Genomic DNA, 23,591 nt, shown 5'->3' on the forward strand with positions numbered 1-23,591 from the left:
ATCCTTGCCACAGTTTCAAAGGCCATGTTTCTCCTGGGCCGCCTTTATTGCCAAGTGACATGGGATCCTCTGCCTTCCCGTCCTCTCCTGCTAATGTTCCCATAACACACCCAAAGTCCCATTCTTTAGTGATGCCAGGGGCCATTTCACTTAGGGGATTCTGCTTCACATCCTTTATCCAAATAAAAAACAAAAACATAGATAGAAACAAACACATTTGAAATGAAAATTTATATGGTTAGAATTTTCTCTTTAATGTAACTCAGACCAGAAAGACCCACCCCCATCCAATGGTGGGCTGTGGGGGAATGGAGTGATAAAAAGGTTGAGTTCTTGTTATAGCACCGAAAGGCAGTTATTAAAATCCATTTGTATTTGAAAGTCCAGACAGGAAAATGTTTGTCCAGTAAATTTTGTTTTCCTCATTTGTTTCTTGCTTCTGTAGTTGCTATCTAATTGGAGTTACATCAGAAGTAAACAGACAGGATTTATCAATCTTCACTTTGAACAAACACATTTAGGGGGTTAACATTTTTTCCCAAAAATCACATTAATTACAATGTAGAATATGTTTTGCCAGTTGCCAAAACTTAGGGAATAGAGGTTGCTGTAAATTCCTTAAGTTCCAGATCCAGAATGGCTTTTAGATATTCTTAAGCATAACTTCTTAATTATTAACATGAGAAAATTTAAATGCATAGAGATTAAGTGACTTTTCAAGGCCACATGCCCAGTGGGGGTAGAGGTCAGATTAGAATCCAGGACTCCTAAATTCAAATCTTCTCTCCTCCTCGGGTCTCATACTTCCTTCAAGAGCAGCTCAGAAGGCTTAATGTCATTTCTTTTCACAAAATAGAGCATGTCCCTTAGAGATCATATAAGTTTTGTTTGGATTCAGAGAGATGTTTTATTTAATCTGTTCAATAAGAATTTAGATATGCCCCTACTATTTTAATTTTATTTTATTATGTTGTGTTAATCACCATACATTACATCATTAGTTTTTTAATAATTTTTTATTGTTATGTTAATCACCATACATTACATCATTACTTTTTGATGTAGTATTCCATGATTCATTTTTTGTGCATAACACCCAGTGCTCCATGCAGAATGTGCCCTCTTTAATACCCATCACCAGGCTAACCCATCCCCCCACCCCCCTCCCCTCTAGAACCCTCAGTTTGTTTTTCAGAGTCCATCGTCTCTAATGGTTCGTCTCCCCCTCTGACTTACTCCCCTTCATTCTTCCCCTCCTGCTATCTTCTTCTTCTTTTCTTTTTCTTAACATATATTGCATTATTTGTGTCAGAAGTACAGATCCGTGATTCATCAGTCTTGTACAATTCACAGTGCTCACCATAGCACATACCCTCCCCAATGTCTATCACCCAGCCACCCCATCCCTCCCACCCCCCACCACTCCAGCAACCCTCAGTTTGTTTCCTGAGATGAAGAATTCCTCATATCAGTGAGGTCATATGATACATGTCTTTCTCTGATTGACTTATTTCACTCAGCATAACACCCTCCAGTTCCATCCACGTTGTTGCAAATGGCAAGATCTCATTCCTTTTGATGGCTGCATAATATTCCATTGGGTATATATACCACTTCTTCTTTATCCATTCATCTGTCGATGGACATCTTGGCTCTTTCCACAGTTTGGCTATTGTGGACATTGCCCCAATCAAAAGACACAGGCTATCAGATTGGATTAAAAAACAAGACCCATCGATATGCTGCCAGCAAGAGACTCATTTTAGACCCAAAGACACCCCCACATTGAAAGTGAGGGGGTGGAAAACCATTTACCATGCTAATGGACACCAAAAGAAAGCTGGGGTGGCAATCCTTATATCAGACAAATTAGATTTTAAAACAAAGACTGTAATAAGAGATGAAGGACACTATATCCTACTTAAAGGGTCTATCCAACAAGAAGATCTAACAATTGTAAATATCTATGCCCCTAACGTAGGAGCAGCCAATTATATAAGGCAATTAATAACAAAAGCAAAGAAACACATTGACAACAATACAATAATAGTGGGGGACTTTAACACCCCCCTGACTGAAAGGGACAGATCATCTAAGCAAAAGATCAACAAGGAAATAAAGACTTTAAATGAAACACTGGACCAAATGGACTTTACAGACATATTCAGAACATTCCATCCCAAAGCAACAGAATACACATTCTTCTCAAGTGCCCATGGAACATTCTCCAGAATTGATCACATCCTAGGTCACAATCAGGTCTCAACTGGTACCAAAAGATTGGGGTCATTCCCTGCATATTTTTAGACCACAATGCTTTGAAACTAGAACTCAATCACAAGAGGAAAGTCGGAAAGAACTCAAATACATGGAGGCTAAAGAGCATCCTACTAAAGAATGAATGGGTCAACCAGGAAATTAAAGAAGAATTAAAAACATTCATGGAAACCAATGAAAATGGAAACACAACTGTTCAAAATCTTTGGGATACAGCAAAGGCAGTCCTGAGAGGAAAGTATATAGCAATACAAGCCTTTCTCAAGAAACAAGAAAGGTCTCAAATACACAACCTAACCCTACACCTAAAGGAGCTGGAGAAAGAACAGCAAGTAAAGCCTAAACCCAGCAGGAGAAGAGAAATAATTAAGATCAGAGCAGAAATCAATGAACTAGAAACCAAGAGAACAGTAGAACAGATCAACGAAACTAGGAGCTGGTTCTTTGAAAGAATTAACAAGATTGATAAACCCCTGGCCAGACTGATCAAAAAGAAAAGAGAAATGACCCAAATCAACAAAATCATGAATGAAAGAGGAGCAATCACAACCAACACCAAAGAAATACAAACAATTATAAGAACATATTATGAGCAACTCTATGCCAGCAAATTAGATAACCTGGAAGAAATGGATGCATTCCTAGAGATGTATCAACTACCAAAATTGAACCAGGAAGAAATAGAAAACCTGAACAGACCTATAGCCACTAAGGAAATTGAAGCAGTCATCAAAAATCTCCCAACAAACAAAAGCCCAGGGCCAGATGGCTTCCCAGGGGAATTCTACCAGACATTTAAAGAAGAATTAACACCTATTCTCCTGAAACTGTTCCAAAAAATAGAAATGGAAGGAAAACTTCCAAACTCATTTTATGAGGCCACCATTACCTTGATCCCAAAACCAGACAAAGACCCCATCAAAAAGGAGAATTACAGACCAATATCCTTGATGAACATGGATGCAAAAATTCTCACCAAAATACTAGCCAGTAGGATCCAACAGTACATTAAAAGGATTATTCACCACGACCAAGTGGGATTTATCCCTGGGCTGCAAGGCTGGTTCAACATCCACAAATCAATCAACGTGACACAATACATTAACAAAAGAAAGAACATCATTAGTTTTTGATGTAGTGTTCCATGATTCATTGTTTGCATATAACACCCAGTGCTGCATTCAGTGCATGCCCTCTTTAATACCCATCACCAGGCTAATCCATCCCCCCACCCCCCCTCCCCGTGAAACCCTCAGTTTGTTTCTCAGAGTCCATAGTCTCGCATGGTTCGTCTTCCCCTCCGATTTCCCCCCCTTCATTTTTCCCTTCCCACTATCGTCTTTTTTTTTTTTGACATATAATGTATTGTTTCAGAGGTACAGGTCTGTGATTCATCAGTCTTACACAATTCACAGCGCTCACCATAGCACATACCCTCCCCAGTGTCTATCACCCAGCCACCCCACCTCCCACACCCCCACCACTCCAGCGACCCTCTGTTTCCTGAGATGAAGAATTCCTCATATCAGTGAGGTCATGTGATACATGTCTTTCTCTGATTGACTTATTTTGTTTAGCATTATATCCTCTAGTTCCGTCCACATCGTTGCAAATGGCAAGATTTCATGGGGGTTTTTTGATGGCTGCATAATATTCCATTATATATATATACCACATCTTCTTTATCCATTCATCTGTAGATGGACATCTTGGCTCTTTCCATAGTTTGGCTATTGTGGACATTGCTGCTATAAACACTGCGGTACACGTACCCCTTCGGATCCCTACATTTGTATCTTTGGGGTAAATACCCAGTACTGCAGTTGCTGGGTCATATGGTAGCTCTATTTTCAACTTTTTGAGTTGAAACCTCCATACTGTTTTCCAGAGTGGCTGCCCCAGCTTGCATTCCCACCAACAGTGTAGGAGGGTGCTCCTTTCTCCACATCCTTGCCAACATCTGTTGTTTCCTGACTTGTTAATTTTAGCCATTCTGACTGGTGTGAGATGGTATCTCATTGAGGTTTTGATTTGGATTTCCCTGATGCCGAGCGATGTTGAGCACTTCATGTGTCTGTTGGCCATTTGGATATCATCTTTGGAAAAATGTCTGTTCATGTTTTCTGCCCATTTCTTGATTGGATTATTTGTGCTTTAGGTGTTGAGTTTGATAAGTTCTTTATAGATTTTAGACACTAACCCTTTATCTGATACGTCATTTGCAAATATTTTCTCCCATTCTGTCGGTTGTCTTTTGGTTTTGTTGACTGTTTGCTTTGCTGTGTAAAAGCTTTTTATCTTGATGAAGTCCCAATAGTTCATTTTTGCCCTTGCTTCCGTTGCCTTTGGCGATGTTTCTAGGAAGAAGTTGCTGCAGCTGAGGTCGAAGAGGTTGCTGCCTGTGTTCTCCTTTAGGATTTTGATGGACTCCTGTCTCACGTTTAGGTCTTTCATCCATTTTGAGTATATTTTGTGTGTGGTGTAAGGAAATGGTCCAGTTTTGTTCTTCTGCGTTTGGCTGTCCAGTTTTCCCAACACCATTTGTTGAAGAGACTCTCTTTTTTCCGTTGGACATTCTTTCCTGCTTTGTCGAAGATGAGTTGACCATAGAGTTGAGGGTCCATTTCTGGGCTCTCTATTCTGTTCCATTGATCTATGTGTCTGTTTTTGTGCCAGTATCATACTGTCTTGATGATGACAGCTTTGTAATAGAGCTGGAAGTCCAGAATTGTGATGCCGCCAGCTTTGCTTTCCTTTTTCAACATTCCTCTGGCTATTCGGGGTCTTTTCTGGTTCTATACAAATTTTAGCATTATTTGTTCCATTTCTTTGGAAAAAGTTGATGGTATTTTGATAGGGATTGCATTAAAATGTAGATTGCTCTAGGTAGCATTGACATCTTCACAATATTTGTTCTTCCAATCCATGAGCATGGAACGTTTTTCCATTTCTTTGTGTCTTCCTCAATTTCTTTCATGAGTATTTTATAGTTTTCTGAGTACAGATTCTTTGCCTCTTTAGTTAGATTTATTCCTAGGTATCTTATGGTTTTGGGTGCAATTGTAAATGGGATCGACTCCTTAATTTGTCTCTCTTCTGTCTTGTTGTTGGTGTATAGGAATGCCACTGATTTCTGTGCATTGATTTTATATCCTGCCACTTTACTGAATTCCTGTATGAGTTCTAGCAGTTTTGGGGTGGAGTCTTTTGGGTTTTCCACATAAAGTATCATATCATCTGCAAAGAGTGAGAGTTTGACTTCTTCTTTGCCGATTCGGGTGCCTTTTATTTCTTTTTGTGGTCTGATTGCTGCGGCTAGGACTTCTAGTACTATGTTGAATAGCAGTGGTGATAGCGATAGATATGTCCCTATTTTTTATTTCAAATGGGTTATTTTGTAAAATTGTCCTAATTAGAGACAACCTTTATATGATTTGCACTTGAATAGACTTTCACTCTCAAATCTGTTTCATTGTGTTTAGTGAACAGTTTTCAGTTATCTCTGACTATGTTAATAGGGTACATATTCCTTTCAGTGCCAACACATTTCTGGACTTTTGGATATTATTTTCCTTTGCAGTTCATAAATTAAGCGGATGGACAGGATTTTAAGGATCGCATCATTTCTAACTTTGTATTGTCCATTTTATAGCCAGAAAGAGCTTTGTAATCTTTCAGCATATTCATGAATTGAAGGACAGTCAGTTCAAAGCACAGAACATTGGAAACAGATTCATGCAAAATTTATCTTCAACAGCAAAGAGAAATAATAGAACTATTTTACTTCACAGGACTATATTAAGCAAGAGCAAATAAAATAACACAGAGCAATATAAAATTTCAATGTTTGACATGTTATTTTTTTGCATTCTGTTGTAAGGCATTAGATTGCCAGCAATAAGGGGGAAAAAGAAATTTTTTAAAGATACCTACTGTCGTGTAGCTAAATTTTTATTGTAATGATATTTTACATTAGAATCTCAAACTGTTTTAGAATGAAAACCTGACTTAAGGTTAATTCACTGTGCATTTTAATTATTTTTATTAATATCAGTTATTACAAGATATGAAAAGCCTTTTAGAAGGAATATTTTTAAATATCAAATGGATGTTGATGATCTCAGGAAAATTTTTCCAACAGTGTAACATCTGTACGCTTTTTGGCACCGTCTTTTCAAATTCTAATGATAGTTTTAGAACTGTTTGAAAGGATATATATCATTTTGTATTTTAGCATTGGCCATTAAAATTAGTCCTTTTACTTTCAAACAGCTTAAAATGTATTTGGGAAATAAATGTTTACTTTGCACTGGTCTTCTCAAGCATCTAAAAACTCTTTGAAGGGATGTTTTAAGTTTATTTTGGCACCTCAGAAGTATGGTTCACCGAATAAAGTTCTCTTTTACATAAAAGACCTGTTTTAAGTGATCTTGGTTTTGAGAGGCATTCAAGATGTATCATTTCATAGTATCTGAGGGTTGTGCGTTGAATTAGCGTTCCACGTATTGCATTACAGTAACTGTATTACTCTAGAATTTATTTTGAGCCGGTGGATGGATTAGTGATATAAAACCTAGAGTAAGAGCCCCCAAAATTCAATATTCCCTTTTGAAATAAATGAATAGACATGTTTTTAGGAAATCTAAATAGATACAATTTGAAGGGGAAAAAAAATAAGCCAATATTCCATGTTCTTCGCTTTAGTCCAAACCCAACCAGCTGAAGACCCTCACTCTGATATCCTTTAGACACGGCTTTCTTTGTGCATGAACAGATTCTAAGGCTCCGAGTAAAATACCCCTGTCTTTTTGCCGGCGCAGTTTATTTCCATTTTTCCATTTTAAAGACACATTGCCTGCACCATAATAAATGTTATTACCTGAAGAAAATGCACCAAAATATATTTTTTTCTCTGCATTATTTCATTTCAGTAATATTTAATACAGTTTTAAATTCTACTTTCTTTAATAAGAACATTTTTATATTAATGTGAACTCTTCATAAACTCAAATTTTAGTACCTACAAAATTCATTAGCTAAAATTGCCATAGATAACTATCTCCCATAACTAGTCATTTGATTTGCAAATGACTTTTCACCATTTTAGGAAATAGTCTTAAGATGAACTTCTTAGTACAAAATGCACTTTGGCCTTGACTTACATTCTTGTATTTCACTCATCGATTTCTTTACCAATACCAAATACGCACTCACTGTTGCTGAGTAGTCCAATGATGAGTGCTTTCTGCTTTTAGAGGATTCACTGTTCATTTAGTAGGCATCAGCTAATAAAATCACTGTACAGAGTGATATGGGAAGATGTAGAAATCATTCCAGGGATATGCATAGGTGCAGAGGCACTGAGGTTTGTGAGAATGTTTATTTCTAGGGCGCAAAATATGAGGATCAAGGAGTGGGAGATACTTTGACCATTTTCTACTTTTTTATAGAGAGAAGCTAGTGCATGAAGATTCCTGAGTGTTATGCTAGCACTCGAGTTAAATTTGTCTTGAAAGTTATGGGGTCCCATTAAACTCTTTATGTGCATGGGAATGATAAGGTTAGGTTGGGTTATATATTGGGTGTTGTAAACAATACAAAATAAAAATATTTTCATTTAAAAAAGATGAAATAGTCATTTTAATATTAAGCCCAAGCCCTGAGGGAAAATTTTTATAGAAATGTCAAAAAATGGCTAAGAATTAAATGGCATGCACAATTTTGGATGTTGTTCAATTTAAAAAACAACGAATTGTGGATCACCACATCAAAAACTAATGATGAATGGCGAGTAACATAACATAATAAAAAAACAAATAAATAAATGTATGCTAAAAAAAAACTTACATATTTCTAAGAAGTGCTCAGGGAAAAGCCCTTTGTCCTCAGTAAAATACATTTATTTTTGGTTCACTTACTTGCTGGCCATTGTTAGTTCAATAGCAAATAAATAAATAATTTGAGAGAAAATTATAAAGACGAATGAACATATGTAGTCTCAGTCTTATAGAGGGTCACAAGTTTATTTAAAAGTTTGGAGCATCCACTAAGATAGAGAGAATTTCAATAATGTATATTGAAACACTGAACACACTCCCAAGAACAGGTTTCCATATTTATGATGCCAGTTCTAGAAATGTGATCTACATGGATAGAACATACTTTTATTAAAAATATCCATTTCATGGGGTTAAATACAGAGCCTAGAAAAAAATATCAGCTTATATCTGAGAGTGGAAAAGAAGGCACCCGATCTAATATCTAGTCTTTGTTAAGTATCTTCAGAGAACAAAGAAAGAGTCAATACATAAAAATCACGGTTCGTTTTCAGATTTTGCCCACATTCGGTAATGAGACCAATTGCATAATGGTTATGTTCTTAGATTCCTAATTGTATTCAGAACATCGAAACTGATTTCCCCAATGCTGACTTAATGGGAATGAGCCAGAGGTGAAGTTAATTGCCATAAAGCAAGTAATCCACTGTCAACAGCTTGCAGCTACTCGTGGTTCAGGCAGGAAGCCAGTTACTTCATCACTTTCTGCCCGTCCCTAGGTTCCACAGTATTGGATGCATTGTTAATACTGCTATTAGATGCTAGAATGGAAATTTCCTGTGTTGGCTGGAACATAAAAATATATAAAAGAAAAAAGTCAAACAATAACATTTCCATATGGCTTTAAGATCTAGTTGTATTTTCATAGGCGTGGTGTGCCTGGAGCTGAGCAATAGATTTCTTCCCCCCAATTCTGTTGTTTTTGTTCAATGAAATTTTTAAAAAGTAGGGCCAAGCTTATCCTATCTGCCAAAACATGTAATGATGTGAGCTTCCTTGCTACACTGTGGATGGAGAAGTCCCAATTCACAATCCCATGCCTCTCTACTTTCTTAGAACACCAAGGTGATCCCTGAAATGACACAGGTAGCTCTGTCTCTTTTGATATATCAACACTTACACTTAAAGGATTTTTTTAAAGAGCTTAAAATGCGGGGCATCTGGGTGGCTCAGTCGTTGGGCGTCTGCCTTCAGCTCAGGTCATGATCCCAGGGTCCCTGGGATCGAGCCCCACATCAGTCTCCCTGCTCGGCGGAGAGCCTGCTTCTCCCTCTCTCACTCCTCCTGCTTGTGTTCCCTCTCTCGCTGTGTCTCTCTCTATCAAATAAATAAATAAAATCTTTTTAAAAAATAAAAAAAGAGCTTAATATGTTAGCTCTAGGGGAGAATAACTAAAATTATGTATTTTCTGAAGAAAGAAAAAAACGCCATATAATTAGCCCTGAGTTATTTACCTCATAACTACATATATGTTCAGCAAAAGTTCTCTGGATAATGTCTGTTAGTCATTTTTTTCGTATTGTAGTTGGCAGAAAGCCACTATTTAAATTAGTTTAGGCAACTCCATCTATAATGCAAAAGAGTGTCTTATGAATTTGAAGGCTTTAAATTAGATTTTAAAGCTAACATTTAGATTTAATGAGAGTAACCTGCATGTTAATCCTGCTTTAAAGTAGGCATCATTGTAATGTAGAGGTTGTACTCACATATGTTAGCATTATACAGAATTTGTACAATATCTATTTAGTATGAGCATCAGGTCATAAAGGAGCACCTGGAGCATAGGAAACTAGGAGGAAGTTAACCACAACCCCCTTGTCCCAATTTTTTTACACTTAGGTAACTAATTACCTTGTGAGGCCGGTTTTCTCTGTGAAAGAATGAACATAAGCCTTTTCTGCTTTTTTTGCAGTTTATTTGAAAATTGAAGTTGGTAGGTATTGAACACTTGTTATGAGTAAATCTAATGCCACACTCCCCCCCTTCTTGACCTACCAGGGAATAGCGTGGGCAGCCCCAAAGCATTTACCCCAGGCGTGAAACGTTGCCTCTTCTCTACCAGATCCCATCAGCTCGCCTGACCGTGTGAGGTGCACAGGGCAGGCTTAGCGGACTTCTGAGTGGAGATGTTCATTCACGTTGCAACTGGCCATAAAGTCCTACAGTTCAGCCCACGTTCTATTTGCCAAGCTGGGAAAAGACTTTTTACCTGCCTGGCACTCTGTTGTCTGCATTGAGCTCCCCTAGAATAAGTTGCATTGCACCAGAACTGGAATTCTCCAGATGAGGCATAACTGGCCAACATTGTGCTGCCTGTACTAGGACATAAAACTGAAGATAAAACTAAATGATTTCAATAACATGATGTGCAATAATCATAGATATAACTGTTAGTTACTACACACACACACATACACACACGGCAGGGGAGAGAGAGAGATGAGAGAGGTAGTCATTTTTTTGTAGACTAAAAATTGTCCTGGGACTGTGCTCAGTGTTGTTGAGAGGGAAAGGAAGGAAAGATCCTAAACCTGTACCTGTTCTTCTGCCTTCTCTTGGGCCACTCTGTTGCCTCTCCCCATCCCCCATTCAGGTCAGAGATACTCAAAAATTATTCAAAGTAGCTCTCTCTCTACATTCCTTCTTTCCTTCTTTCTTGACACCAGCCTTCCCTCTCTGTTTTAAATGACATAGTGACCTCTCTGCCACCAGCCCAGGCATATTTGGCATGACCAGCATGAATGCTCTGTTTCCTAATTATCACTGCATGACAGTCATCGGACCCTAACTAATGGCCTTGCATTAGAGACCCAAAAGACTTGTGATTATTTTCTTAATCCTTTATGACCCATCTGGCTTTAAAATTGTTAGTTGATTTAATTACTTCATAATGTCAATCAGTTAAATTAGATTATGAAATCTTATATAGATATTTAGACTTTTGTAGAGAAAGAGAATTAACACATGTGTAGTAGGCTCTTTAGGTGCAAGAAGAAATAATGAAAATCTTGTCAAGTAAGTGTGCTTACAGGGCCCAGATAAAAATAAATACACCACACAAGTGGTCATTTTTACGTCCTATAATCAGACTGTATCCTAACAGAGAAAGTAGAAAAGCCATTTTTCTGAAATCTGGTGAAAAATACAGGAGTCCCATGGCTTTTCTTAGAGAACGTCACAATAAACAGGGAATGAGGATTTCAAGAATTCCTCATTGCTCTAGAATACTTTCATCAGAGACAGTAAGAATAAAGTTCTGAGTTATATTTAAAACAAGCTTGCTTTCCATAACTTACTTACATAGCACTGATGGTGTACAGCCAAATGATAAAATACACATGCGTGTTTATGTGCTTTCATGAAGACATACAGGTTGTTTGCAAATTACAGCTTTCCAGCACTTAATGCTAAAAGATGGCGTAGTCCTTACTACCGAATCTTTAATTAATGTCTTGGCACCTTATGCTGCCACAATCCCTTGGGAATATAAAACTTGCTATTTAATTTCTTTTGTTTAAAGATTTATTTATTTATTTATTTGAGAGAGAGAGAGAGAGCATGCACACATGTGCCAGCTGGAGGAGGGGCAGAGGGAGAGGGAGAGAGAATCTCCAGCAGATTCTGTGCTGAGTGTGGAGCCTGACTTGGGGCTTGATCCCATGACCTAGATCATGACCCTGAAATCAAGAGTCAGACACTCAACCGACTGAGCCACCCAGACGCCCTGCCATGTAATTTCTAATGAGGAAAAAAGTGACCATTTATCTTCCTTAAGCCTAGAGATGCATTTTTATGTAAATGATAAATCATATCTTCATCGAACTAACTTAAAATTCCTTTTGAAGTCTGAAAATTACAAACCTATACACACCTCCGAAGTCATTTACATGAAGCCCTGTAATTTCTTTATGTGTTTGCTCTTTTCAGGAGAAAGGAAGACAACAGTGTCTTGCACAAAAATCATGAACAAAAACATCAGCATTGTGGACAACAAGAAGTGCAAATACTTAAGCAAGCCTGATCCACAGATCCGCAAGTGCCACGAGCAGCCGTGCCAAACAAGGTAACCGAGTCCCACCACTTGTGAAAGCTCCATGTGGCCACTAGATTACTAACGCTTAAAACATACTCAAAATATCCACAAAATCACTTTTTCCTAAAGACAATACAAGGGAATATGTACCAAAATGTAGAGTTTTAAACAGGCAGGGTCTAGGAAAGACAGATCATTGCCTGAATGGAAAGAGTATTAAAGCAGCAAGGCTAGGATTTCCCTCAACTTTCACTGTATTCTCCGCAGTGTGAAAACAACTAAGTGGGACAGACGAGGTGTAATTAAAATTATGTGGTCATCTGTTGGTCACTTCTTCAAAAATCTGGTTACGAGTTGAATTTAGCTATTTGGTCTTGAATTCTCTGAAATGATGTGTTAGAACTTGCCAAGGATGATATAAACCAAAGCAGGACTGGCCAGGACCCAGTCCCTCACAGGACACCAGGGACAGTGTGGTCCTCCTGGTTCCCCAGGTTGCCTCCTCACTTCCTCTCCCAGAGCTCCCCCAGTCTGACTGCCCGATTCCTGACCTCTGCTCGCTGGATCCCTGCGCTGGGTCCTAGGTACCGAACAGTCAGCTGTTTTGGTCTCCTGTGACTTCCCCAGTGAGGATGAGGCAACAAAGTCGGCAAAAAACTCTTTGAGTAGGAAATAAGACAGTGATGCTGAGCAGCTGAAAGTGGTGTAGAAAGAAGACTATGCCTTAATAACCCGCAGAGATGAGGAACCCAAGACTAATTTGGGAGAGAGCTAGCAGCAAGGCTGTTTGGAGCAGTTCCCATTATAGGGCTCCTTGAAAATCCATGTGCTTTCATATAAAAATTAATGGGCTTAAATGGGACTGACCCCTGGTGTCAAAGGTCTTAAAAGCTTTCAGAGATAGAATGATAAAAAAAAGTGTGAGGCTGCAGTGATTCCTCTGGAGTACAGGGGCAGGGACATCTGTTGGGTCTTGACACTCAGATCTGTTGAGGCTCAATGAATGAGGGTGTAGTTAGTTGTGAGTTCCTAGGGAACTGCAGAGATTGATCGCCCCTCCCACTGGCTCCTGCACTATGTGAATTTACAGGTCCTGCATCTCAGATATGCAAAGAATCTGTAGCTTTGTAGTGGTCTGTAACTAATAGAATATTCTTCCCCACCCTCCACTACAGTAAGTATGGAGGGAGGAGAAACAAAGTTGCCAATTAACTATATTTAAACCTCTCTGTCTTAATCTCTTTGGGAATTAGTGTCATCCAGGCTAATGCTCAGTTCTTCTGGCTTCCCTGTTCCGCGCCGCCCCCAACCTTCCCCACCTCTGATGTAGCACTGATCCTGAGTTCCCTCTGTTTCTGGCTCATTGCCAAACTCAGTTATGAAGCCCTTCAGATCCAGCTCATGCTATGTTAATGAGAGCTTAAAAGAATTTGGAAAATCCTTTCTTCCCCTACGATGCTGAAATTTCAAGGTTTGTTTTTCTGTACATTTGGTGTATTTAAGGTGACAAAAGCTGATTATCAACTTTTCCTTTCCTTGGCATTCCTGCTCTAATATTCTTGTCCTTCCCCAACTCCCAGGGAAAATTAGGTTTCTGAGGAATAAGACAGAAGAATGAGACGTAAAAGGATGTGCAAAAAGATAAAAGCACATTAATAAACTCTCAGTACCTCGCCCTCTGCTTTTCAGGGTAGCTTCGTAAGTGGAGGAACTAATTAAGCTTCTTTTCTGAGGCAATGTAGTGATCAACAGGAAAATTGACCGACGGAATTATAGTTACCTGCAGTCGGGTCTTTGACTCCTTTCCGTTCAGTGCTGGACAGATAGAAAAGCAGAGATTTTGGCCTTTGCCCTGTCAGCTAGAGAACTTGGATCATTTTTGTTATTACCATTCCTAAGAATTATCTTTTTCTTTATCTCTTTTAATAGATATTAAAATGCTAATTTATCTTGTGTTAAATTATTTACTAAAATATTTCAAAACACCATTTGTTTCATATACCTTATAACTTTTCCATTTGGAGGAAAGAGCACTGGCTTTTTCTGATTTATCAGGAATTCTTGGAGGAGTTGGATTTGAGGACTAGAGCATATTTGTCACTTCCTAACTTGGTCTGTAAAGGATCAGAATGTACAATACACACCATTTATTGTTCATTCACTGACCTCAGCTATCTTGGGGGAAAATGCCTTGCTAATGACTTGGTAAAATGAATAGTTTTAAAAGGTCACTACATTTCTGAGTGAGAAATTTTTGCAGCTGGACACTGGATATCTTTTTTGTTAGAGATTATTATCTTCCTTCTCTTGGAAAAGGAGTCAATATATTGCAAACCACCAAGAAGCAATGTCAGTGAGGTTAACCAAAATACTGAAAAGTTGGGGCACCTGGGTGGCTCAGTTGGTTAAGCAACTGCCTTTGGCTCAGGCCACGATCCTGGAGTCACTGGATCAAGTCCCGCATCGGGCTCCCTGCTCAGCAGAGAGTCTGCTTCTCTCTCTGACCCTCCTCCCTCCCACGCTGTCTGTCTCTCATTCTCTCTCTCTCAAATAAATATATAAAATGTTTTAAAAAAAACATGCTGAAAAGTAAGAAATGGACATGAGCAATTATTGGGGGTCATGGTAGGAAAACTTTCGGTGACTTACTGGCATAGCATAACCTTCGTTCCAATTTCCATTTACATTTATTGAAAAGGTCACTAAATAGACTGGTGGAACCCTATGTGCCAAATATAAAATATATCAATGCACTAGTAAATAACTTTGGAAGAAGGAATCTTAAAGATAAGGAAATGGGATAATTCCAAACTAGATTAATTCTAAAATACAAAGAGCTTTATTAGAATGCGTTTTACCTTCTAATTCTTATTTTTGAGCAGCTTTCACAAGGAATGGAAAAAATGACTTTTGGGGCACCTGGATGGCTCAGTGGGTTAAATGTCCCATTCTTGGTTTCTGCTCGGGTCATGATCTCAGGGTGGTGAGATGGAGCCCCACATTGGACTCTGTGTTCAGCTCCCAGTCTGCTTGGGACTCTCTCCCTGTCCCCTCGGTGCTCCCCCTGGCTCGTGCTTGCATGCACTTGCTCTCTCTCTCTCTCTCTCTCTCAAATAAATAAATAAATAATTTTTTTTCTAGAAATTTTATTTATTTGACAGAGAAAGATAACGAGAGCAGAAACTCAAGCAGGGGGAGTGGGAAAGGGAGAAGCAGGCCTCCCTTCGAGCAGGCAGCCCAATGTGGGGCTCGATCCCAAGACCCTGGGATCATGACCCAAGCCAAAGGCAGACACTCAACGACTGAGGCACCCCATAATAAAATATTTTTTAAAAAAGAAAAAGTAACTTTTATCATTATAGTGAGGATCTCTAAAAATGTATTTTATTTAAAAAATATGAGATTCCATGAAATTGCAAATACTTCTTTATTTTATTTTATTTTATTTTATTATGTTGTGTTAGTCACCATACAATACATCATTAGTTTTTGATGTAGTGTTCCATGATTCATTGTTTTCCTATAACACCCAGTGCTCCATGCAGTACGTGCCCTCCTTAATACCCATCACCGGGCTAACCCATCCCCCCACCCCCTCCCCTCTAGAACCCTCAGTTTGTTTCTCAGAGTCCATCGTCTCTCATGGTTCATCTGTCCCTCCGATTTCCCCCCCTTCCTTTTTCCCTTCCTTCTCCTAATGTCCTCCATGCTATTCCTTATGTTCTACAAATAAGTGAAACCATATGATAATTCACTTTCTCTGCTTGACTTATTTCACTTAGCATAATCTCCTCCAGTCCCATCCATGTTGATATAAAAGTCGGGTGTTCATCCTTTCTGATGGCTGAGTCATATTCCACTGTATATATGGACCACATCTTCTTTATCCATTCATCTGTTGAAAGGCATCTCGGCTCTTTCCACAGTTGGGCTATTGTGGACATTGCTGCTGTGGACATTGGGGTGCATATGACCCTTCTTTTCACTACATCTGTGTCTTTGGGGTAAATGCCCAGGAGGGCAATTGCTGGGTCATACGGTAGCTCTATTTTTAATTTTTTGAGGAACCTCCACACTCTTTTCCAAAGTGGCTGTACCAACTTGCATTCCTACCAACAGTGTAAGAGGGTTCCCCTTTCTCCACAACCTCTCCGACACTTGTTGTTTCTTGCCTTGTCAATTTTTGCCATTCTAACTGGTATAAGGTAGTATCTCAATGTGGTTTTGATTTGAATTTCCCTGATGGCTAATGATGATGAACATTTTTTCATGTGTCTGTTAGCTATTTGTATGACTTCTTTGGAGAAGTGTCTCTTCATGTCTTCTGCCCATTTTTTGACTTGATTATTTGTTTTTTGGGGTGTTGAGTTTGAGAAGTTTTTTATAGATCTTGGAAATCAGCCCTTTGTCTGTAGTGTCATTTGCAAATATCTTCTCCCATTCTGTGGATTGCCTCTTTGTTTTGTTGGCTGTTTCCTTCGCTGTGCAGAAGGTTTTTATCTTGATGAAGTCCCAAATACTTCTCTTTTTGGTTGTGTCTTCTTGGTTCCATAATTGGAGGGAAAGGTACATACATGGGTTTAAATTGTGCTTATAACCTATGTATCCTCATGTAGAAAGATGAATCAGAAACTAAATAAATTTAGAAGATAAATACTTTAGGAAAAATCCACTAGGGGACTCCCAAGCAAAATGGTAGATCTGCATCATACTTGATAGACCAGCAGACAAGAACTTTGTTAGAGGCAGTACTGGAATGCAAATATTACCAGGATTTTTTTTTTCCTTTTCAGAAATAGAAGCATGGAATCATTTTGAATTAAACCATTGTACAGATAAGAAAACTAGATTGCATTAGATGTGACTTTCCAAACTTTGGATCATTGCCATGAGCATCTGGGCTTAAGTAAATTTGGAAGAATTGATGCTATTTCTGTAAAACATAGATACAAATTCCAATTTGAGAAATGTTTAATGACAAGTTATTGTATGCAATGTGTTATGGATGCAAAAAAGAATAAGACATTGATCTCTGCCTTTAAAGAGTTTTCATGGAGCACTACATCAAAAACTAATGATGTAATATATGATAATTGACACAACATAATAAAATTTAAAAAAAAAGAGTCTATATACTAATCAGGAAAAGAAGGGCAATTTTGTAGGGAGGATGTGAACCCTTCCACTTCCCTAGGGAATATCTAACAAATGCTGTATGAGTGCCAGAGGGCAAAGGAGAACACAATCGTTGTGGGTTGGATAGAGAAGCCCTCTTGGGAGGAAGGGACTTGGAGCTGGCTGTCAAGGATCCAGGCAGTGGATGCTCCATAAACAGGTACCATGTGGTGAAAATAGAAAGTGTTTGAGGAGCAAGCTGAGCATATGGTTTTTTTTCCAAACAAATGAGAGGTGAAACTAGAGAAATGAATAAGTATAAATTACTTATAAATATACTGTAATATATATAGTATATACTATATACTGAGTCCCTATTGTATGTCAGACAGTATAATAATAAACACTTTTCCAAAGGACAAAATGGAAACTTAACAGCTATAAGTATTGTTTCAAGAATGTGCACAGCTAGTAAGGAACCTAAAATTAAGCTCAGGACTTCTCACTGCCCTGCACTGTGCCGAAATAGGATTGTGCAGGTAGTTTGGGGTGGACTTAGATCCCCCTATAGGGTTGACCTAATAATGGGAAATGCAGAGAAGGTCTTACTGACAAGAATCATACAAATTTCATGAATCACTTTTCTGGCACAAGCCTTGGTTCTTCCTGAAATAAATTTGGGGAGGTGTTTAAATTAGTGGTCCTTAGGCTATATCCCAACTCATTGGAAATGGAAGTGCCAGAGATATGTATCACTGCCCTGATGATTGTTTGAGAAAAGAATGTCCATCTAGGTGTTAAAATGCCTATGTATTGGCAGAATCACTGAATCAGTGAAATCCAAGAAAAAGATTTGGAGTTCTTGAGGACCTCTAAAATGAGGTCACTTCGTGTTTAGCCCTCTGAGTCCGCACCTCCGGTGTCTGGGATTACATGGCAACTACATAGAAGCCAGCCTAAAGAGGTCCACGTAGCTTTATCCGGAGAATATGGCCCAGACACAGAATCTTGTTGCAGGCCATGGTTGATGTACTAACGATTGCTTCCCCCAGATAAGAGGGTATCCTCAGTGACAGGGCTCTGTTACCTTGCTCATATCTGTGTTTGTCTCCTGGTGAGATCATCTACAGCCTCATTTCAGTTGCTGACTCTACAACCTTGTGACCCTTGGTAAGTTGCTAAATCTCCCCTTACCTTGGTTTCCCTTTTTGTAAAAGGCTGTGATAGTTGTAGCACCTAACACATGGAGTTAATTGTGAAGATTTAAAACACAAAGAATAGGAATAACTCATGTATGTTAGCAGTTGTATACGTTTTGGGTATCTCAGTGTGGCCAATGTGATAGGTAGTAACAGGCAAAGCATGTAGCAAGGCGTGGACGGAATCTCAGTCTTTGAGATTCTAAGACAGACATTAGAAATACAGAGAACTCAAAATGATAGAAAGGACAGGTGTTTTAGACAAAACTATATTTAAAAAAAGGGTAAAAGTCACTGTGCAACAATTCTTAACTCCAGACATGTCAAAACACACAACGAATTGATATCTTTTAATTGATTTCAGTGGCTCTTGCTTTACTTTTAGATGGATGATGACAGAATGGACCCCCTGTTCACGAACTTGTGGAAAAGGGATGCAGAGCAGACAAGTGGCTTGTACCCAACAACTGAGCAACGGGACTCTGACCAGAGCCCGGGAGAGGGACTGCGCTGGGCCCAAGCCTGCCTCTGCCCAGCGCTGCGAGGGTCAGGACTGCATGACCGTGTGGGAGGCAGGAGTGTGGTCTGAGGTACGCTGCACACCCCCACCCCTTCCCATGCCCTTGCTCTCCTCTGACTCTCAGCTTGTGTGAAGTCATGAGCTGTCGCATTCAGAATCTCTGTGCACAGCAGAGTCAATACCATCTCTTCATTTTTCTGATAATAAAAGAAATATACGGGGTGCCTGGGTGACTCAGTTGGTGAAGCGTCTGCCTTCAGCTCAGGTCATGATCCCAGGGTCCTGGGATCGAGTCCCGCATCAGGCTCCCTGCTCAGCAAGGAGTCTGCTTCTCCCTCCCTCTGAGCTCTCTCTCACTTTCTCAAATAAATAAATCAGATCTTGGGACGCCTGAGTGGCTCAGTTGGTTAAGCGACTGCCTTCGGCTCAGGTCATGATCCTGGAGTCCCGGGATTGAGTCCCGCATCGGGCTCCCTGCACAGCGGGGAGTCTGCTTCTCCCTCTGACCCTCCCCCCTCTCATGTGCTCTCTCTCTCTCTTTCATTTTCTCTCTCAAAATAAATAAATAAAATCTTTAAAAAAATAAAAAAATCAGATCTTTAAAAAAATAAATAAAAATAAATAAAAGGAATATACTCATTACATACAATTTTGCAAACAGGAAAATAGTTATTTACACTTCATCCAGTCAATATTGTAATATAAGAACGTACTATATGTACATTTTAGAATGCTACTTTTTCATTTATATACCATGAGTATACCCTTTAGTGGGCATTAATGTTAATACACATTCGACTCACCCATCTATTTAAAAGGGAAAGGAGAAAGTACATTAACATTTAACAATCATCTCCTGTAAGCAAGGACTCTGTTTTTATTATTTCTTGTTTAGGATATTGTTTATATTTAGTCACCAATCCAAGAAGGTTAATAGTTTCATCATTTTATAATAGAGCTCAGGGAAGTTCAACAGTTTACCCAAAATCCTATGTAAGTGGGAGATCTGGGATTTGAACCCAGTGCTATCACACTCACTGCACCACACACCCATTAGCATGTTGTGTGCTAAGTACAGGTGTGTTTCCATGCCCAGCGGTATGCTTTCTTTTCTGTTATCATGATGTATATCTGTGCATCATAATCAACACCAGTCATTACTTAGATTTTCTAGCTGCTCTGAAGCATTTTAGGTGAGCAGGTGGCCCCATGCACATACACCCACCACACACACACTCACACTTATACACCCACACATGTGGGCAGACACATGCACACCCAGAGCAAACTCATTCATATGCTTAATCTCAGACTATTAGCGTATAAAACTGACAAGTGGAAAATGCTAGATTACAATGAGTAGCCAATCTTTTGAAAATAAGGGATAAAGTAGCTTAGATAATAAGGTTTGGGAATATTCTTCAATTAAACCCAACCCCTCTCCCCACCTCAAAGTACATTAGCAAGTAGCATGACTTCTTTATTTTTTTTTAACTTTTAATATTTCTTTCTTTTTTTTCCTTTTTTTTATTTTATTATGTTATGTAATCACCATACATTACATCAATAGTTTTTGATGTAGTGTTCCATGATTCACTGTTTGCGTATAACACCCAGTGCTCCATGCAGAATGTGCCCTCTTTAATACCCACCACCAGGCTAACCCATCCCCCCACCCCCCCTCCCCTCTAGAACCCTCAGTTTGTTTCTCAGAGTCCATAGTCTCTTATGGTTTATCTCCCTGTCCAATTTCCCCCCACTTCATTTTTCCCTTCCTGCTATCTTCTTCCTTTTTTTTTAACATATAATGTATTATTTGTTTCAGAGGTACAGGTCTGTGATTCAACAGTCTTACACAATTCACAGCGCTCACCATAGCACATGTCTATGTGTCTATCACCCAGCCACCCCATCCCTCCCACCCCCCACCGCTCCAGCAACCCTCAGTTTGTTTCCTGAGATTAAGAATTCCTCATATCGGGGACCTGGGTGGCTCAGTTGGTTAAGGGACTGCCTTCGGCTCAGGTCATGATCCTGGAGTGCCAGGACCAAGTCCCACACCGGGCTCCCTGCTCAGCAGGGAGTCTACTTCTCCCTATGACCCTCCTCCTTCTCATGCTCTCTATCATTCTCTGTCTCTCTCAATAAATAAATAAAAATCTTTAAAAAAAAGAATTCCTCGTATCAGTGAGGTCATATGATACATGTCTTTCACTGATTGACTTATTTTGCTCAGCATAATATCCTCCAGTTCCATCCACGTCATTGCAAATGGCAAGATTTCATTCCTTTTCATGGCTGCATAATATTCCAGTGTGTGTGTGTGTGTGTGTGTGTGTGTGTGTGTGTGTGTGTGTGTGTACCACATCTTCTTTATCCATTCATCTGTAGATGGACATCTTGGCTCTTTCCATAGTTTGGCTATTGTGGACATCGCTGCTATAAACATTGGGGTGCACGTACCCCTTTGGATCCCTATATTTGTATCTTTGGGGTAAATACCCAGTACTGCAATTGCTGGGTCCTATGGTAGCTCTATTTGCAACTTTTTGAGGAACCTCCATACTGTTTTCCAGCGTGGCTGCCCCAGCTTGCATTCCCACCAACAATGTAGGAGAGTGCCCCTTTCACCGCATCCCCGCCAACATCTGTCATTTCCCGACTTGTTAATATAACCATTCTGACTGGTGTGAGGTGGTATCTCATTGAGGTTTTGATTTGGATTTCCCTGATGCCGAGCAATGTTGAGCACTTTTTCATGTGTCTGTTGGCCATTTAGATACCATCTTTGGAAAAATGTCTGTTCATGTCTTCTGCCCATTTCTTGATTGGATCATTTGTTCTCTGGGTGTTGAGTTTGATAAGTTCTTTATAGATTTTGGATACTAGCCCTTTATCTAATATGTGATTTGCAAATATCTTTCTCCCATTCTGTCGGTTGTCTTTTGGTTTTGTTGATTGTTTGCTTTGCTATGTAAAAGCTTTTTATCTTGATGAAGTCCCAATAGTTCATTTTTGCCCTTGCTTCCCTTGCCCTTTGGCGATGTTTCTAGGAAGAAGTTGCTGCGGCTGAGGTCGAAGAGGTTGCTGCCTGTGTTCTCCTTTAGGATTTTGATGGACTCCTGTCTCACATTTAGGTCTTTCATCCATTTTGAGTCTATTTTTGTGTGTGGTGTAAGGAAATGGTCCAGTTTCATTCTTCTGCATGTGGCTGTCCAATTTTCCCAACACCATTTGTTGAAGAGACTGTCTTTTTTTTCCACTGGACATTCTTTCCTGCTTTCTTGAAGATTAGTTGACCATAGAGTTGAGGGTCCATTTCTGGGCTCTCTATTCTGTTCCATTGATCTATGTGTCTGTTTTTGTGCTAGCACCATACTGTCTTAATGATTACAGCTTTGTAATAGAGCTTGAAGTCTGGAATTGTGATGCCACCAGCTTTGCTTTCCTTTTTCAACATTCCTCTGGCTATTCGGGGTCTTTTCTGGTTCCATACAAATTTTAGCATTATTTGTTCCATTTCTTTGGAAAAAGTTGATGGTATTTTGATAGGGATTGCATTTGAATGTGTAGATTGCTCTAGGTAGCATCAACATCTTCACAATATTTGTTCTTCCAATCCATGAGCATGGAACGTTTTTTCCATTTCTTTGTGCCTTCCTCAGTTTCTTTCATGAGTATTCTATAGTTTTCTCAGTACCAATCCTTTGCCTCTTGGTTAGATTTTATTCCTAGGTATCTTATGGTTTTGGGTGCAGTTTGCAAATGGGATCAACTCCTTAATTTCTCTTTCTTCTGTCTTGTTGTTGGTGTATAGGAATGCCACTGATTTCTGTGCACTGATTTTATATCCTGCCACTTTACTGAATTCCTGTATGAGTTCTAGCAGTTTTGGGGTGGAGTCTTTTGGGGTTTTCCACAAAAAGTATTATATCATCTGCAAAGAGTGAGAGTTTTGACTTCTTCTTTGCCAATTTGGATGCCTTTTATTTTCTTTTTGTTGTCTGACTGCTGTGACTAGGACTTCCAATATTATGTTGAATAGCAGTGGTGATAGTGGAAATCCCTGATGTCTTCCTGACCTTAGGGGGAAAGCTCTCAGTTTTTCCCCATTGAGAATGATATTCTCTGTGGGTTTTTTCATAGATGGTTTTTTATGATATTGAAGTATGTACCCTCTATCCCTATACTCTGAAGAGTTTTGATCAAGAAAGGATGCTGTACTTTGTCAAATGCTTTTTCTGCATCTATTGAGAGGGACCAATATGGTTCTTGTTCTTTCTTTTATTAATGTATTGTATCACATTGATTGATTTGTGGATGTTGAACCAACCTTGCAACCCAGGGATAAATCCCACTTGGTGATGGTGAATAATCCTTTTCATGTACTGTTGGATTCTATTGGCTAATATTTTGGTGAGAATTTCTGCATCCATGTTCATCAAGGATATTGGTCTGTAATTCTCCTTTTTGATGGAGTCTTTGTCTGGTTTTGGGATCAAGGTAATGCTGGCCTCATCAAACAAGTTTGGAAGTTTTCCTTCCATTTCTATTTTTTGGAACAGTTTCAGGAGAATAGGTATTAATTCTTCTTGAAATGTCTGATACAA

At 39.1% G+C, this 23,591-nt stretch overlaps 1 protein-coding gene across 1 annotated transcript in view; it reads left to right on the plus strand.

The window, feature by feature from the left end:
- The window catches only part of ADAMTS19 (ADAM metallopeptidase with thrombospondin type 1 motif 19), a 252,578-nt gene that overhangs the window by 201,734 nt on the left and 27,253 nt on the right, over positions 1–23,591 (plus strand). The window contains 2 exon segments of the mRNA XM_027607009.2: positions 12,042–12,177; positions 18,847–19,051. Coding sequence (XP_027462810.2) covers positions 12,042–12,177; positions 18,847–19,051 — 341 coding nt within the window.

Source organism: Zalophus californianus, chromosome 5 (genome assembly GCF_009762305.2).
Source record: "Zalophus californianus isolate mZalCal1 chromosome 5, mZalCal1.pri.v2, whole genome shotgun sequence".
Taxonomy (NCBI): Eukaryota; Metazoa; Chordata; class Mammalia; order Carnivora; family Otariidae; genus Zalophus; species Zalophus californianus.